At 39.3% G+C, this 18,798-nt stretch overlaps 1 protein-coding gene across 3 annotated transcripts; it reads right to left on the reverse strand.

The window, feature by feature from the left end:
- Positions 1–1,775: 1,775 nt before the first annotated feature.
- Positions 1,776–18,436, reverse strand: ptbp2b (polypyrimidine tract binding protein 2b). Of its 3 annotated transcripts, none has more exons than XM_079820331.1 (15): positions 18,312–18,436; positions 17,647–17,677; positions 17,365–17,425; positions 12,693–12,865; positions 12,401–12,544; positions 12,134–12,295; positions 11,904–12,014; positions 11,388–11,586; positions 10,989–11,048; positions 10,213–10,328; positions 6,621–6,654; positions 5,981–6,073; positions 5,674–5,890; positions 4,191–4,268; positions 1,776–4,102 (listed from the first exon to the last, which is right to left on the reverse strand). In XM_079820331.1, exons 1-15 carry the CDS (start codon positions 18,317–18,319, stop codon positions 3,973–3,975), a joined length of 1,617 nt encoding a protein of 538 aa, XP_079676457.1. In that variant the 5' UTR covers positions 18,320–18,436; the 3' UTR covers positions 1,776–3,972. The 3 variants fall into 3 exon arrangements, with proteins under 3 accessions (XP_079676457.1, XP_079676459.1, XP_079676458.1); XM_079820333.1 differs by having other exon boundaries at positions 17,365–17,446; positions 18,312–18,413; XM_079820332.1 differs by lacking the exon at positions 10,989–11,048.
- Positions 18,437–18,798: the final 362 nt, after the last annotated feature.

Here is an 18,798-nt window from a genome sequence, read left to right on the forward strand (position 1 = left end):
CATTTTGACCTACAAAGACTAAGGAAGGGCAAGACAATGACACTATTTCTGTACTTACAGTGGAGAAACTGCTCTGAACGAGACTGGGCACGTGATATGCGTTCTGTCACAGTACATCTGAAGACTCCTATTTAGCACTGTGTGAAGTCTCAATATAGCCCTCCACAATTATGCTACAATTATATCAGTTGTTGAAGGAAAACAGATCAATTTGCAAGTCAAATAATGCTTTTTGGTCTTTGAACTGACCTGCATTGGGCTATACGGCTTGTTTTCTAACAGAATATTGTTCATGGCAGTCTTTTCTCAGAGCGGATTGAAACAGCAGTTCTTTTCTCCAGGCATGAACAGTATTAAAGGCTACGTGGAGAGTTACAGATGGCCTTGCAACAACACAATGAGCAGAGTGGGCTTGAATTGCTCAGGGGAGCTTTGACATCCAGAATATTCGCAGCACAATAACAAGATCCCAAAGCTTTAGGAAAAAGCCTGAGCCGCAGAGCAGGCTGGTTAGGTTCAATTAGCACATTTGAAAGAGCACACATATTTTACTTATAACATTTAAATGAACAAATGTTCCAATATGGTTTGGAGCAGAAGTAGCTACTGTGGTGACCAACAATATTGACCCTTTTGCACTTTAACAAGTATAACTAAAAAAATAATTTAAAAAAAGGTAGAAAATTGAAATCAACATATTTAGTCTTCAGCCTTCAATATTATAAATTGTTCACGTTTTCATTTTGAAGGCTTTTGACCTAAATGAAAGCAAATGGAAAAATGTGGGGTGTTTTTGTGTGAACAGCAGTTTGTCTAAACCAGTGGTTCTTAACCAGGGGGATGAGCCTGCAGGGTAGCTTAAATATATTTTAATGAATTTTATATTATTATTATAAAATTACAAAAACTAATCTTTTGAAGGTGAACACTCATTTTCCAACTCCCCTAGAGTTAAACAGTTGAGTAATACCGTTGTCGAATCCATTCATCCGATCTCCGGGTCTGGCGGTAGAACTTTTAGCATAGCTTAGCATAGATCATTGAATCTGATTAGACCGTTAGCATCTCACTCAAAAATGACCAAAGAGTTTCGATATTTTTCATATATAAAACTTGACTCTTCTGTAGTTACATCGTGTACTAAGACCGACGGAAAATGAAAAGTTGCGATTTTCTAGGTCGATATGGCAAGGAACTATACTCTCACGCCTGAAAATAGTCCCCAGCACGCTCCCTGTGCAAGCAGGTTGTGACGTTGGTTATGTTGACGGAAGTTAGCCTATTTTCAGGCGCGGCGTAATATCATTGCGCCTGCTGCACCCATGGTACGACAGCAAAGTTCCTTGATTATTACGCAGGAATGAGAGTATAGTTCCTAGCCATATCTGCCTAGAAAATTGCAACGTTTCATTTTCCGTCGGTCTTAGTACACGATGTAACTACAGAAGAGTCAAGTTTTAAATAGGAAAAATATCGAAACTATTTGGTCATTTTTGAGCGAGATGCTAACGGTCTAATCAGATTCAATAATCTATGCTAAGCTATGCTAAAAGTGCTACCGCCAGACCTGGAGATCGGCTGAATGGATTCGAAAACGGTAAAACTCAACTGTTTAACTCTAGGGGAGTTGGAAAATGAGCCTATTTCCAAAAAAAGTGGAGTGCTCCTTTTATAAACGTGCCTTAGAAAAAAACATTACTGGTGTACAAAACAATGGCACTGACATATTTAAGATATGTTAGTGCAAGTTGCTTTCAGTAAAAACAAGCATTTTAGTCTGGGACTGGGAACAGGGGGTTTAACTACCGTTTTTATTGAAGAACATGCAGCAACTTTGGGAATCACAAAATTAATCATGGTTATTTAATACATCAATACTCCCAGTTACTGTTAATAGTTTGAAAACAAGCAGCTTTGTCATAATACCAGCAAAAAAAATATTTGCAAACAGGTTTTAAGCCTTTGAGTCAAAAAGGTTGAAAACCACTGGTGTAAAAAGTATCTTTTACCGTTTTGGCTTAATGTTTTTTGTAAGGCCTATGGCAGTTGCCTTCAAAAATCCAAAATATTCAGATTTCACGATGTGAAGCAATCCTAGAGGCAACACAACCCCGTAAAGCTGAATCTCCTTCATGTTCGACTGTAGGAAAGGCATTGTACTCTTAAAGCTTCTCTTTCTATAAAAAGATGGCATGGTTAACAAAAAAGAAACACTCTCCCAGAAGGATTCTAGCTGTGCATTCCGTTACTGTTTATACCAGTTCACAAAAACGGTGCAAGCTGCAATTTTTGTACTTTGCGCCTCAGCTGAAAAAATCGGTGCCAGATGATTGTCCTTTCTCCACCAGACAACCAATTGCTTCAACACACAATCAGCCACGTTGAAAGGCTGGATACTGCAAGCACCTTTTTTTTCCTGTTGAACTACATGCAAAACACGGGTATCAATCTGACACCCAAACACCCAGCTCTCAGAGATTATGGGCACATTGATATGCAGTTGAATTATGCAAAGTCAAAAGTGGACAGAGAGATCTGGAGATAAGCATGAGAAAATAGAGAATGACAGAGGACACATGACAACAGGTAGGCAAAGTTACAGATTACTGCAGATAGTCGAAGATTACAGTTTTAGTGTTTTACTTCCAAGTATTTTTATAGTGAGGCGAGTGTTTTTTTCCACTGTAGACAGAGAAAAATAACTAAGTGAGATACAGAGGACAGTAGAGGAAGAGGAAGAGACAGCAGAGAGGCAGAGGTGAATGCAGAGTGAGAAGAGTTTATTCAGCATGCTACAGGATAAAAGCACTACACCACACCGCAGGGACCGTCAAGCACAAGCTTGGTAGAAAAATGAACTTTTAATTGTGCCTGGACTTTACATTCCTAAAGATGTAAAAACTCAATTCATGTAGAAAATGTACAGAATGCCCCCTCCCCTCCCCTTTCCACAACCTAAACCACAAAAAAACATACTTTTTCAGTAGAATCAGTGAGTGATTCTCTCACAATTACAATCACAGACAATTAAGGATCATTTATATGAGTGACGTCTGTTGGAAAGTCTGAGGTTTTTTTTCTTTTCTCCATTGATAAAAATATTCCAGAGGTTGAATAAAACCATTTGTACAATGCAGAATAAAGTAAGACTAAAGGCACATTTACTTTGGTCCCAACAGTCCCTACATTAATGTGACATCACAACATCAAACATGGTCAATCTGACACATGCAACTGCTGAGATCCATCAGCACATGCTCTGATTTTCTTCTAAAAATGGGTAACTGAATTCACCGAAACAAACGTGAGTGAGAAATATCAAAGCAGGTACTATACGTCACACTATGCTCTCCACTGTCATTGTTTTGTTTACCACAGGTTTCAATCACAAAAAGTACCTTGGGTGCCTGATCAAAGGAAAGGAAAGAAAAACACTACAGCCCGAAATAAATGCACAAGATAATTTACAACTTGGAGTATATTCCATCAAATTCAATTACTTGTGTTCAGATTCAATTCAACAGACCATAAAAAAACGGAGCTTTTACCTTTGAATCAAAACAAACCGGCTAGCTTTCAAAGCTTGAAAATGTTTTTTAAAAAAATGACACGGTGAGGAAATGACACACAAGAGCTAAATAAACTATCACTTTCAAAAACCTTCAAAACAACAACGCAAGGTGAATGTAAAGGTTACAAATCATCACACGTAATGCGCCTAAACCTCTAGAATCTGAAACGACGGGAGCAAAAAGATGACGCTATTTTGCTAAGTAAGGCACATTTTTGTCAATCCATCCTAAAATAGAATAACAGCTGGCCAAACAAACAATAGCAGGAGCAGATACAGAGCGAGTGTTCCTTTAAGGGCCATTCTCATTGAAGTTTTTGATATGGTGCTGAGGAATGACTGGTAAAAATGAATTCGGCTCCTGGGGGCGAAAGGAAAGGTGACATAGCACCAGGGAATCCTCAGATTGTGGATTTCGAGAAGGACACTCTCAGGCGGTGACCGCGGCCCATGTCGTAATTGTGAAGGTCGATGAGTGCCTGAATCGCCTCCTCCACCGTGGACATCTGCAGCAGAGCCATTTTGCGATCTCTAGAAGGATAAACGAAAGTGGCGGTCAAAGCGATGACTATGCGTGAACACAAAAACAGCTGAGAAATGGAATGCGGAGGGTTCTTACTGGAAAAACTTGAACGCTTTCACTGTACCGCCCGAGTTTGAGAAGAGCAGTCGTAAATCCTCCTCTGTCACGTTGTCACTGGAGGGGAAACAAGCAGTTATTAGCGTTTCCTCGGAGTAAATGGTAAAATGTTATTATGATGCATGAACCAATAAAAAAGGAAAACACGTTTTCCTTGGTAGCCACATTTTAATCTCAGACTTGAACTGAAATACACTGCGAGGGATTAATTGAAAAAGATAGTCAGCAGTTGGTCAAAGATTTATGACGGCAAAATAATGCACAACATGTGTTAATAAAATGACAAAACCTACAGAAAAATCACCACTCCCATTCATTAGGACTTTCCCGTAGGGCTGGGCGATATGGCTGAAAACTGTATCACGATATAAGTGTTTCATATCGGTCGATATAGATAATTATTGATATGTTTTATGACCCATTTAAAATAAGGACCAGGAGAAAAATATTTCACATTTAATCATTTTTATTTTAAACTTAACCTTCCTCCGATTATAATCCACTCAGTTATAAAGGCAGAAATGTCAACACAACCATGGAAAACACTCAAATGATTAAAATATAAACACAAGTCTAAAATCACAATGAACACTTAATTATCTCTTAACATTAGGGTGCAGTGCCTCCGTAATTTCTTAGTTCAGAGTAACATTACCTCTCCATGTAGTTTCAAAGGCTGAATCCGAAATCGCCCCCTATACCCTACATAGGGCACTTTTTGAGGGAGCAGCCATTTGTAGTGGTGTCTGAAACCATAGTGGACGTTATTGAGTGCACTCATTCTATCCCACATTGCACCGCAATAACAGCTGATGTACACACAGCGCCTGTCCGATTTTCACTCACTTGTTTTCATTCACTCCTTCAAGTGAACTGTATCAGTGGACTAAAGTAGGGAATAGTGATTGAGGGTTTAGGGAGGATTTCGGATTCAGCCAAAGTCAAGAATAGCACAAACGAATGAGGCGCGCACGCTGTCTTGCTGGGGTCGACGGTCAGACTTATAAAATCCAAAAAACTGCCATACTTGCGAGCTGACTTGTTTTCCTGTTTTATCAACTATTTCCTCACTTGCTGCGGCACTCATTTTCCACTTGTCACTCCACGCCGGTTCTGTTTACTGAAGAATGAATCAAACACGAGACAACAATATGGCGCAACCAAACATGATACAGTTACCTGATTGGCTGTTAGCCTGTCACTCCCTACGTTGCTTGGTTACCACAGAGTGAGTGCCTTTGCTCATGCAACCAAACTTGCTTCGCAACCTTCGCAACGAAGAAAAAAAATTATCGAACGTTTTATCGGACGCATTTTTTATTGATGTCGATTACGTGTCTATCGCGATACATATCGTTATCGTTTTATCGCCCAGCCCTACTTTACCGGCAGTTCTTCTTATGATTTTCAGTAATGTTATCAAAATATTGCTTAGGAAGACAATGTTCTCCAGCATACTCACGGTATGTTAGAGAGATGAAGTGTGGCTGAAGGGGGGAAGATGTTCTGGAAGTTCTTAGACCCAGGCTTCTTGAAGCGATGCAGTGGAGAACTGGTGAAGTCCTTGGTCAGGCCCTGATCATCTAAACCCTCCCTTGGCAGCTGTACCGTCTGGTGCTTGGAGAGCGTCACGCGAATGATCTTGCCATACATCTTCTGCCCATTCAGATGGCTCATGGCTAGATCATGAAGACACGGAGGTGCGCCATGAAATAAACACACTGCGGGGTGTTTAAATCACGAAAAACCAAAACTGTGCATTCGCTTACCCAACTGGGCTTGGTTTCCATCAGACATCTGGATTAGAGCACTGTCCTTCTTATTGTAAAGGATCTTCACGCGCTGCACGTCACCGTAGACACCTTCGGTTAAGCGAGAGGCAGATGGAAGAGGGAGGGAAGGAGGGAGGAGGAGAGGAGTGAACCAGGAAGGACAAGTTAGTGCTTCAGAAGCTCCGGTTCTGACATGAAAGGTGAAGATGATGGTACAAATCTTCCAAATTATCTACACCAAAGAGTCCAAAACAGTTTTTCTAACAGACACAACATATTTTGATACGCCCTCCAAAACAAGCTCATGTGATATGGCAAAGTTAAAATCAAAAGCCTACATGCAAAATAATCAACCATGCATTAATATAAGCTGTACATGAAGAGAGACAGATAGAGCAAGATAGAGACAGAGGCTTCGAAAGCCAAGGATAAACAAACCAACAACAAAAAAAAGCAACTATTTAATTTGAAATTTGGCATAATAGAACTAAAATTAAACTGGAAAACTAGGAAACTGTTGATAGACTAGTGCCAGATTATTAACTAAGCCCTAAATGATAAATGAAAGAGAAAAAACAACTGAAATGAAATTAACAATAGATAAACAAAAAGAGATAGATTGCTAACGATAACATACCGAAGAGGGTAAACAGACTTTGGGGCGTAACCATCTTTAGAAGGAGAGAAGAGCAAGCAGCGTAAGACAGGAAGAGAGAAGAGTCGAGGTAGAGCGGAGATGAACAGATCATCCATAACGGAGGGTGGTTTCCCGTAGAATGGTGAGGTGGTCATGGAGCATGGGTCAAGGCAGTTAATTGGGGCAAGTCGGTCCGAGGAGGAACATTTGTTTTGGTTCAGGCACAAAGCATGAATGGGTGGAGGGCGGGGAGACAGGATTGCAGGAGAGAAAGGGCCAACCAATCACAGAGGAGTCAGGAGAGGAGAGGAGAGGAGAGGAGGGAAAAGGAGGGGTTGGAAGCAGCGTGGGATAAAAGGGGGAAAAAAAACAAAAAAAGTTGGAAGGGGGGACAAAAATAATATACAGGTCAGTACATAGGAAATGCAGGAGTTTGGTCAGAAAATGGCAGGGTTCTCTTTTTTTTTTCTTTTGCTTCCCCCGACTATGTTTAACAGTGCCAAACGTAGTCACCCGAGACCGAACGTGGGCGGGGCACATTTACTCAGGCTAACTGCAGCACAGAAACGCTGAGAGGAGGACAAAGCATGCAGAGAAAGTGGAAGGCTTTGGTATGAGAAAGCGTTAAGAAACAATAACCAAACAAAACAGCAGCCTATGGCTGTAAAGGGGCGGGGCCATGCAGCGGGTAGGCATGAAAACCACCTTGCAGAGTTATGGCATCAATAGAGAGCACGTCATGTCGAAAAACTCCACAAACCCACAAGTGTTTGGGAAAACAAAAACCATGATGGGGAAATTACTGGGACACTTCAAAAAGACAGAGAAATCATAGTGAGAGAGAGTGTGAGAGATATGAGAGAGGCGGGTGGGGCTACCACGTTTCATACCAACTTTGAATAGCTTAGAGAGAGGCAGTGGAGCATCAGGAGAGGAAGAGAGAGATACAGCTTAGAGAGAAAAGACAGTTAGATATTACTTCCAGACAGAGCGCTCGTGAAAAGGTGCGAGGGAGAGAGAGAGAGAGAGAGAGAGAGAGAGAGAGAGAGCCAGAGAGAGAGGGGAGAGGGGGAGAGATAAAGAGAGAGGAGAGACAGTGATCAAAATTTGCACAGAGGAGAGACTGCAGAGAGACCCTCCATTTTGACGAAAACCTTACTGAGAATGCTTTCAGTATATTTCTGCAAGTATAAATGTCACAATAGAGAACAAAGAGCTACAGGTTTCAATTCATTGCTACTTACTATCAATTCACTACTAACTGCAAATATACTGAAATAACATTGAACATAATATATGAAATACACTGAGGATGGAAATGAGACAGGTCAATCTGAATTCATGTCAAGACAAGTCACCTGCTCAGTGTTTATCGTGTGTGACTGAATACATCATTCTGAATCTAGTGCACGTTAGAAAAAGTGACTGAAATGACTTTGAAATCAGCTTCAAAACATCCAGCAAGAGAGCAAAGTCAACATGGGAATGCCATTACAGTGTTTTTGGGATAAAGGAAGCCCTGATGATGTATTTAGCAGGGCTGGGTATTGGCACTGATCATTTTTTCATAAAGTGCACTACGCTACACTTTAAAGGGATAGTTCACACAAAAATTGTAATTGTAATTAACTCACCCTTATGTCGTTTTAATGTATGCTTTTATTCACATATAAAACATTGATCAGTGCACATACATCAAGCCGGGATCAAGCTCAAGAACCAATGAGCTGTATGTGCGCTGATGTTTATATGTGAATAAAAGACTAAATGAAATCTGTTCATCGTTACAGAAAAACTAAACGACTGAGGATTATATATTATCAGACTTTCGGTCCAAACACACTCGAACAGGAGCATGACCCTTGTGGCAAGGAGACACATGACAAATTAAAACAATTACATGTTTTGCGGTAGCTGTATATTTCTATGGCATCTCTGTCGGAGAGTAATTAGCTGGTGAAGTGGATTTACTTATTGTAGAGTTAACGAAAGTTATCACAAGCATTGTAATGTTTGAAGCGGACGTCATAACAAATGTCAGTAGACTGTGATGATTTAAAGTGGTTCATTCATAAATCCGTAAGATCTTAGCGGAACACAGAACACAATGAGCGCAGCGCTGAAAAGGGGTAGGGATAGATAAGGTCTATATGTCTAAAAACATCTTTGATATCTTTCGACTTTGGGGGGTAGTCGTTGCGGGTTCCATTGTCAATAAGGAAATGTAGATAGAGGAGTGAATGAACAGTGCTCTCTTCCACCCTCAATACCACAAGTATTGAGCAAGGCACCTGTGTGTGTGTGTGTGTGTGTGTGTGTGTGTGTGTGTGTGTGTGTGTGTGTGTGTGTGTGTGTGTGTGTGTGTGTGTGTGTGTGTGTGTGTGTGTGTGTGTGTGTGTGTGTGTGTGTGTGTGTGTGTGTGTGTGTGTGTGTGTGTGTGTGTGTGTGTGTGTGTGTGTGTGTGTTTGTGTGTGTCCATGGTTTGCAGCATGAGAATGTTCACTACTCACTGCTTCTAATGTGTGTGCACTAACTTGGATGGGTTAAATGCAGAGGACAAATTGGCAGTAAGGTGCCAATTGAATCATATCAAGCATGTTTTTACCAAAATGTATGACACTATGGAAAACCAATTTTAATCAGAATTCTAACTAATATTTAGATTTAACCCAATAAAAAGGAGGTTACCATATTTATAGACGTTAACATTTTAGCTAATAAAAAAAAATTCACATCCGCATCTGAAGCTCAAGCTAGTCAACTCAAATGACTGTCAAAAGTGTATTTCAAGACACAAAGCATGATGCAACCAAATCAGGTGCTGGTGCCACCATCTGTAGAACTTGATGGTGGCACCGGTGCTACTGCGCTCAAATGTTAGTCTAGAATGTTAGCAGTGAGAGAGAGAATATTAAATGTCTTCATTTGTGTTATGATACGTAACAAAAATCTCACAGGTTTGGAATGGCATGATGGTGAGTAAATTATGAAACTTCCCATTTTTTAGGTAAACTATCCCTTTAATTTTGACATTTGTATATTTCGTCATATTTTGGCCCATTACAAGTTAAGGAAAGCGAATATTATGTAACATTATGTTGCAAGATTTGGCATGATGAGTATATTAAAACACTAAAAGCATGTGTGGAGCAGCTGTTGATGTTTAAAAAAATTCAGTTATGCACTGAAAACAAGCATGCATTGAAAGCATCTTGGGGTTAAGAACTGATATCGGATCTTTAAATTGATCAACATGTATTCTCACCCAGCCCTAGTACTTACTGGAAAAACATCTTCAAATGAAACAATCTTGAAAATGCTTATGACATCACCAAGAATCCCTCTTTTTTACGTTTGAATCTTGCAACACAGCAACGTATCAAGCATGTTAACACTGCTCTGCTGCTAAATGTCATGAAGGTGATGTCGAGGAACCCCTTGAACTAAAAAATGATCTTAAACAGATGAGGACTGAACATATACAACCTGAGACATACAGTGTACTGGTGACCTGATTGACACAATGAGAAGACTGTGAACAGAGAGAGTAGGGGTGTGTTTGCGAGTGGGTGTTTTGTGGAGGTGTACTGACCTCATCGTTGAGGTTGCTGACCAGGAGCACTCCGCCAGGTACCGAATGTCCGGACAGCGCCACCCTCCCTGCAGCCGCCGCCGCCGCCGCTGCCGCACTCAGAGGGCTGATGGCTCCTACAGAGAGAAAGAAGAAGAGAGGAAGGACCATGTCAGCCCACATAACCAAGAAGAGCCGACGGCTCAGCATCTCAGCCAGATCTGCCCTGTGGCCATGCATTCTAACTGTCTGCACCCAACGCACCAAGCAAATCTAGTTACCCAGCCAACACCACACACCTCGGGCAAACCCACATCCCAGAGTCAATATCTGCCGCAAGGCAGATCGCTATCTGAACCGATTTCACACAGACTGGCGCTCTGGAGCAATATCCGAAAACGAAATTGCTTTTTGGGCCCTTTCTGCTTGCTGTAGCTAGCCGCTCAATAGGCCGCACTCTGCTTCAGCTAAAGGGAACTTGTGTTTGGCAGTTTGGATTGCCAGTCTGTCTGAAATACAGGCCTCTAATTAGTGTGTGTCAATCTATTACGTCAGGCCCATAATGCAGAATAGAAGGGCTTATTGTTGCAGCTTCAGATTTATGCTTTGACAAATAGCGACACTGTTTATGAATACTGCATGTCAAGTCAGGACAAATGGTTGGGGTGGTTTTAACATGAAAGCCCTGCCAATTCTGACAGCACTGGAAAAGTCCCTGTCCTTCAGAGGGAAGAGCGCATTCAAGTAGGGTTAGAAAATCAAAAGGAAAAAAGGAAAGTAAATGGAAGCATAGGTACCTAGAGAAGATGGAAACCCTCCACCACTAGAGTAGGAAGTTACCATTCCAGAGGGAGTACCTAAGGAGAACGTGTACAGTCAAAGTCTTACGGGATCAAACACAGACTGGGGGCCGTGGAAGCGGCAAAAACGTAAAAGCAACGTGTTTGAATGGCACATCAATTAGACGGGATTGCATTTCAGGCACCATTGACCCATTTTCCACAAAGAACTAGAAAACTTTCATGAATCACAATAGAGGGGAAGCATTCACACCTCTACCCTGCTCTGAAACTAAAGCTATGAAGACAAGAGATGATGATGATGCATGTCAGAGAATGACAGGGAAGATGGGTCTAAAAGGTGTGATTGAGCAACGTTTGTGTTAGAGGCGCGCATGAGAGCGGTTTCTAACATACCGAGCAGGGAGGTGGAATCTTTGTTGAGAGCGGCGGCCACTGACGGGTCCACCGCTGGTTGGCCATCTCCTGCGGGCAGCTCGGGCCGGGTATAATCCCGGCTTTTGTCGTTGTTGTATTTTACATTCAGGTTGACCAGCTTGGAGAAGTCAATGCGCAAAGTGCAGCAGGAGTTGTATATGTTCTGGCCATCCAAAGACTTTCATGAAAGAAATCGAGAGATGGAAGATGAGTTTGTTATTCTATGACAAGGGTGAAAAAGGGTAAGAATAATTACATCCAGCGCATAATGTAGGGCCCTGACTAAAAGTAATAAAAACCCCCCTCTACAAGTAATGACAACTGCAGTCATTTCATCACATAAATGAAAGAAAGGTACCAAACCAACATATGACTGGATCATAATTTGCCTGTGGCCATAACCATCACATTAAAAATCTCATAACAGTGCTTTGGCACATCATTACACATTTATGGAGTTTGCGGTGGTTTCAATCCTCCTCTTCGTCCACTCACCAGTTTGGCCTGCTGGGCATTTACTGGGTCACTGAACTGAAGAAGAGCCTGGAACTGATTATTTTTGGTGAATGTGATTATCTTCATGACGGTCCCAAACTTCGAGAAGATCTAAGAGAGATCAGTGCAAAGTCCTGTTAATTCAGAGGCATGAAAGTGTAAAAATACATTTGGCTTGTTTTTTTTTAACTGCAGTTTATTCCAGATGGATGCCTGCTGTGGGCATTGACCTGTTGGAGGACGTCCAGGGTGACTGGGTAGAACATGTTGTCGATGATTATTCGCAGTACTGGGCTGGGGGCAGGGGTTAACACACTCTCACCGGCCGTGTCCGAGCTTGGAGAGCCGCCCTCCTGGACCGCCGACACCGCCTGCAGCACGGCCTGAGCTCGCTTCAGAAGCAAAGCAAGGGAACAGAGCAATGCCAGTTACACACTTCCGTTGATGCTATATTTTAGTTACGAAACATTAAAACGAGGAGGAGTGTGTTTTCTAACCTGGTTGAGTGCACTGTCAGTCTTGAGCTCTTTGTGGTTGGAGTACTGAATGAACACTGGGACATTGCGCACTTGAGGTGTAACAGCTGTGTAGTAGTTCACCATGGTAACAGCCGCTTCCTCTGTTCCCAGCTCCAAAAATGCCTAATTGTGGGAAAGTGTTCAAAATTAAGAAACAAATGGCTGAGCAAAAACTTTGACAAGCCATTTTAAGCGCTAAATTGAGATTCAGAAAATCCATTCCAACAGGAGCTGGGTTTAATGCTCCTCACCACCACCACCCATCACATACCTGATTTTTGCCTTTAAGCATCAGGATATTAGTGACCTTTCCAAAGGGCAAGCCCAGGGCGATGACCTCAGTCTCGGAAACCTCATTGGGGAGTTTCCGAATATGAATGACTCTAGACGGTGGGCTATCCATGCTGTCCTCCACCCTCAGTTTCTTACTGTCACCTCCATTAGCTGTCAAATAAGTCAGAAATACAGCTTTTATGTGGCTTTTATCAGGTTTATATGACATTTAAAAAAAGACTATTAGAGCTATATATTATTTGCCAATTACTTGGGAAATTATCAAAAATACAGTGTTTGAGCTCATGAGATCATCTGCTGAAAGCAACAATGACATTTTCCATATTCTGTTTGTATTTCACGAATAAGGTAAATGTCAACATGACATCATGACTTTGCGTAAACATACATGCCACTTTCTAAAGCCAAATGGCGTGTTCTCTGTACGCATTTTGAGCTATCTGCGTGTATGTGTACGCCGAAACAAACCATCATCTCCGCGTGTATGTCTACGGCGTGTGATTCCATGTGAATGTAAATGGATTTATAAACATACTAAATTATGTTTTTTTGAAAATGTAAAAATGCAGAATGTTTCTTGTGATGGGTAGGTTTAGGGGCAGGGGCAGTGTGTGTGTGTGTGTGTGTATGTGTGTATGTGTGTTTGTGTGATGGTAGGTTTAGGGGTAGGGGCAGTGTAGGGGGATAGAATGAAATGGCGTTGATAAACACGCTAAAAAGCGATTATGCGTCTTGATAGCACGCCAAAATGGCATACAAATTGGCGTGTCATACATTTCATGAGATCAGTCTGTAAATGTGGTACAAAGGTCACATCTGTATATGACTTAGTGTCCATTCACACAAGATGTGCTCTCATATTTAGCTTGCACGTTTTTTAATTGTTGGCCCATGTATGTGTGTCAAGTGAATGTTATTGGCCATTTTGCAATACCTTGCTGTTTTTCAGCATTTCACACCATTAGCATCACGTTTTGAAGAAAGCTTGTCAAGTGAAAAGTAGTTTTAGAAGTACAACATTGCATCTCACACTCTTGTTGTTCATTTATTTGTGCTCCATATAATTATTTGTAATAGAACATGTGTAAATGCCCCGTCCTATCTGAGGGTTTTTTTCACATACACTCACTCACTATAGTAGGCTAGAGAAATAAAGCTTGTTGTATTCTGAGTTGAGACGTTTCCAAAGATATACAACATGACTATCTGATACACTGCACTCCTTCTGCAGTCCTTTTATGATTATATTTTATAATCATTATTATGATCATGATTTGATGCATTATCAAATGAAAATGTATAATTCCTCAGCAAACTAAAAAAAAATTCTGTTAAAAGTTGTGTGCATTGAAAAGTCCAGAGGCCGGATTCACTTAACTGCAATTTTCTTATTTCCTAAATCAAGTAAAAGGTTAAGAATATTTTGTATTCCCAAAAATAAGTTTAATGTTCATGTTTTTCTAATTGTTCTTTAGACTAAAATTAAGAATTCAAATTCTTGTAAAGAATATTCTTAAAAATCCATCATAAATAACCTTGTAATGTGAGGATAACTGCCAACTTGTCGTACATCCCCAAAGGGTATGATTTTTAATTAATTTATTGGGTTGTTTAAAAAATTTAACATTACAAGCTTATAAAACTTGTTGCAACTTATAATAAATACTGTATAAAATACTTAATTATACTTAATAATTAACATAAATAATTTTTTTTTAACCCATCAACATTCCTAAAAGTGCCACTCTTTCCAATGAACGCAGTTCACATCAGGCCATAATACAGTTATCCAAACCCCCCAAGAACCGTGTTTCCACTGTCAGGCCAAAAGTGAGCATGCTAGTGCGTGCCAGAGCCAATCGCACATGCACTGTCACTTCCGGGGCTTGATCATGCCTCCTCGGGCTTCCTTGGGGCCAATGGCAAAGATATTTTGGCCCACTGAATACCATTGTCCAAAGTGGGCCAACTGGGGCTTGAGGAGTGGTTATGGACAAAGGCAAAGTTTATCAGAGTTAGGAGATGGTGAGCACCGCAGCTCATTTGCAATGTTTTCATATCAGGCTACCAGCTAACCTCAACATTTAAGACAATAAAAAAAATTCTGCTCAAAACACACTTTCAGACACCAGCGAGTTTTTGAAATAACTTAAAATTGTGATCTGATAGGGATTCTGGTCACAGTTTAAGTAGAAATATATATATATATATATATATATATATATATATATATATATATATATATATATATATATATATTATATGTGATGCTAAAGGCTACTTATTCTGACCATTGCCATAATAAATACACATAAGATTATGGAAAATACCAGAGACCACTTTCTTTCTAATTTCCTCTACTGAACCTCCAGCTCTTGCCATGTCAAATGAACCGAATGGTTACAGCAAGTAAATTTTCATATGACGTTAACTGAATAATCTCACACACTTTACAATCGAATAAATAAACAGGATGTAAATGTATATGTACAGTATATATTTTTCAAGAAATGGACTTAGGAACATTCTTACGAACTTACAATTTATTTTAAGAATATTTCTAAAATCCGGCCCCGGATTCAAAGATTTTAAACGACTGCTTCTGGAATGGCAACACAATGATTTTTTTAGTGAGAGGTATTAGTTAATGGCCACGCCAGTATAAAAAGGGTTTAACATAAAAAAGCTAACTTTTCAGGTAACACTTTATAATAACGTTCAGTTATAAGTCACTTAGAAGTTATTAGTTAATGATGAACTAATCATTTACAAAACATGACTATACATTCATAAATTACTAAGTGATATGCTAACATTTTATGAATATTTTGTTAATTCAGTTATAAGTCATTTATAAATTATTAGTTAATGATGAAATAATAATTTATAAAACTTGACTATACATTCATATAGGATTAATAAGTGATATGCTAACATTTTATGAATGTTTTGTAAATTCACTTATAAGTAATTCATAAATTATTAATGAACTAATAATTTACAAAACTTGACTATACATTTATATATGATTAATAAGTGATATGCTAACATTTTATGAATGTTAATTCGGTTTTAAGTCATTTATAAATTATTGGTTAATACATTCATACATTTTTAATAAGTGGTATGCTATACCATATATATAAGTGATGAATAGTTTACACTTTAGATTAGGGGATGCAGAAAGTGTTGTAAATGACTAGTATACACATACACACAATGTAAGAAAGCTCTACAAATTAAATACAACCCATTTACACATCATCTATAACATGTGTTGAACACTGTGTAAGTGATGACTGGTGAGGGTATAGATCGCCGTCTTCTCTGACAGACATGGACTCTTTAACTGCGGTGCACCTGATGTGAGCTTTAGTAGAAGTTGAAACTGGTTCACATTATCACTAGATCCCACACACAACCCAGGTCTGTGCTGATGAGTGAAAGGATTTATCATAACCCACTGCAATCCCCTGACAGCAAGTCATTTCTAAATGTTTATCCCCTTGATAACAAATAAATTACTCTTCTTAAAAATACTGTTTTAGCATCCTGCATGTTTGTGCTTTTGAACACAGACCAGCTTACAACTCAAAAGATAAATCAAAAAATAAATACTGATCATTTACTAATGGTTTGTTCATCATTCGCTCAAGATTAACCATTGTTTATTGAGATGATACTAAAACAATTTTGACAAACACCTCAATGATTTATAAGTGATAAATAATGTATCTAAAACTAATAACTCATCAAACATCTACTATTGATCTGTTTTGATTTATTTCATGATTTTTAAGATAACTTGCAGCACATTTGTAAATCGTTAGCATGCCACTAATGAATAAGTTATACATGTTAAGGTTTAAATATAGTCATGTTTTGTAAATGATTAGTTCATCATTAACTAATAATTTGTAAATGACTTGTGACTGAATTAACAAAACATTTATAAATTGTCAGCATACCACTTATTAATCATGTATGAATGTATAGTCATGTTTTGTAAATGATTAGATCATCATTAATTAAAGTGAAATTATAACTGACCGTTATTATAAAGTGTTCCCAATTTTCAGTTATCAGCAGATTTCACACATTTCCTGTGCTGATTTTACTAAAAAGAAATATCAGTGGAATTCTGAAGAATTTTAAAACACCTGTGACCTTATTACATTAGTATTACTGCACCACTGCATCTGAGTGTTGCTAAATGCTTGATGAAGACCTATATTGTTAGGTGAAATAATTATTGTTTGTTATCAATAAACTATAACATTTTTGTTACTGTCTGTATATTTTACAAAACCTTGCCAGGTATATGTAAACATATAGCCCCATGAAGCAATAAGCCCCATGAAGCAATGGTTTGCTAATTTTAGAACAGATTAGGGGGGGGGGGGGGTGGCTGTTCTAAAGTAGCTGTAAACCACGGCTTCTTGGGGCTTATTGCTTTAAAATGGCACAACATTCTAGACACTTATAAGTAATGGGGATGTGTACAACTTTGTGAATGATGGGTGTCTCAAATCTGTGGTGCTTTCTGTGGTGTTTTACTTTGTAGACCTAGTTTTCGGTAATCAACTTCACACAATTTTTTTTTTTTTTATACATAATAGCTTATAATAGTCCATATTTGTCTCTCTTACCAGTGACTGAAGAGTTTGGACTGTTGTACAGACTGCCAGACAGCAAGTCATCTGAGCTTCTCTAGAAAGACACAGATGTACACTGCAAATTCAGTAAATCATTCAAATGATTAAAATGTAGTATTAACTCATACAACTGTTATTTGTATCCATTATCACATTACAGAGATCCAACCAAGACAATATGGGGTCTCTGCTGGTTTAATTTACTCTCTCAGATATGCTATGATACATTCTGTAAAATTAAGGGAAGGGAAGAAAGGCAAAAACCACTTAAGTTACCTTCACACCAACTGCAACATCGCTTGCAATGCTAAAGGGAGAAAACAGAAAAATTAATAAGTGCCTTTTGATCTGTTACAGTTTCACTAAATCACATTCACATCGATTCCACTGGTACACTGATGACTCAATAACAAACGTTACAATACAATAGTACAAAACAATTTACAGTAGTATTGTCAGCAGTTTGTTATAATAAGCCTGTTAAAGCCCACATACTAATTTATTGTGCGTAACAGTAATATTCATAACGACAAATTTATATTCAGCTCGCGGATGGAGCGAGTGACCGTTACGTTACATTCAAACAAAGGGAATAGGACGCGCCCGCACGCGCAACAGTCCCGTTAGCCGCGGAGCTAAACTACATTACATGTCCCTTTTGTTCATATAACGCGAAACACTTTATACATTGATATTAAATTACTCAGAATATTGTTATTTGGTTTACTGTGCATGCACGTGGCATCTATTTAGCGGTAAAATATGGCCCGTTGAGCTAGCGCGCATTTGTTATTATTAGCCAACGTTGGCTGATGCATCACTGGTGTGCGTGAGCGGCCTTGTCAGAACGCGAAGATTGCGACTGACCTCGCTTCAAAATGATCTTAAAATACTTCAAAATTGCATATTTTCCACTTAATCTGTAAACAACGCAGCCTTACCCGTCCATTGCAGGGAAAACGTTCTTCACGGTGTGATACTGATCGCAGGAGTAGAGGAGCCTTCGACACACGCGCGGAACTATGCAAAATGGAGGAGAGTCTGTTATTCACGGAGTCACCCGAACACAGCCGAACCGACGAGCAGACGCTCACAGCGATCTGGATTAGGCTAAAAGTTCGTCAAAAACAAGAAAATAAAAAATAATCATTATAGGTTTTTTGCAGCACAGACTCTGCGTTATCATTAACCGGAGCTCCCATGGTTATGTAAAACCTGTAAATATGATAAATAATTATTTAACAGGGTGATTTCCAGTCTTTGAGATATCATGTAGGCTAAATGTAAAATTGTGTGGTTTCAGATACTTGGTTGGCCTTAGACTATAATATTGATAAAACAGTATGTTTATCTCTTAATTCCAATAATTACATAGAAATGGAATGCAGAAACAAAGAAAAGGGCATGTAAATTCATGGTCAAAAAGGT

Source organism: Gobio gobio (assembly GCF_949357685.1).
Source record: "Gobio gobio genome assembly, chromosome: 6".
In the NCBI taxonomy this organism is placed as follows: Eukaryota; Metazoa; Chordata; class Actinopteri; order Cypriniformes; family Gobionidae; genus Gobio; species Gobio gobio.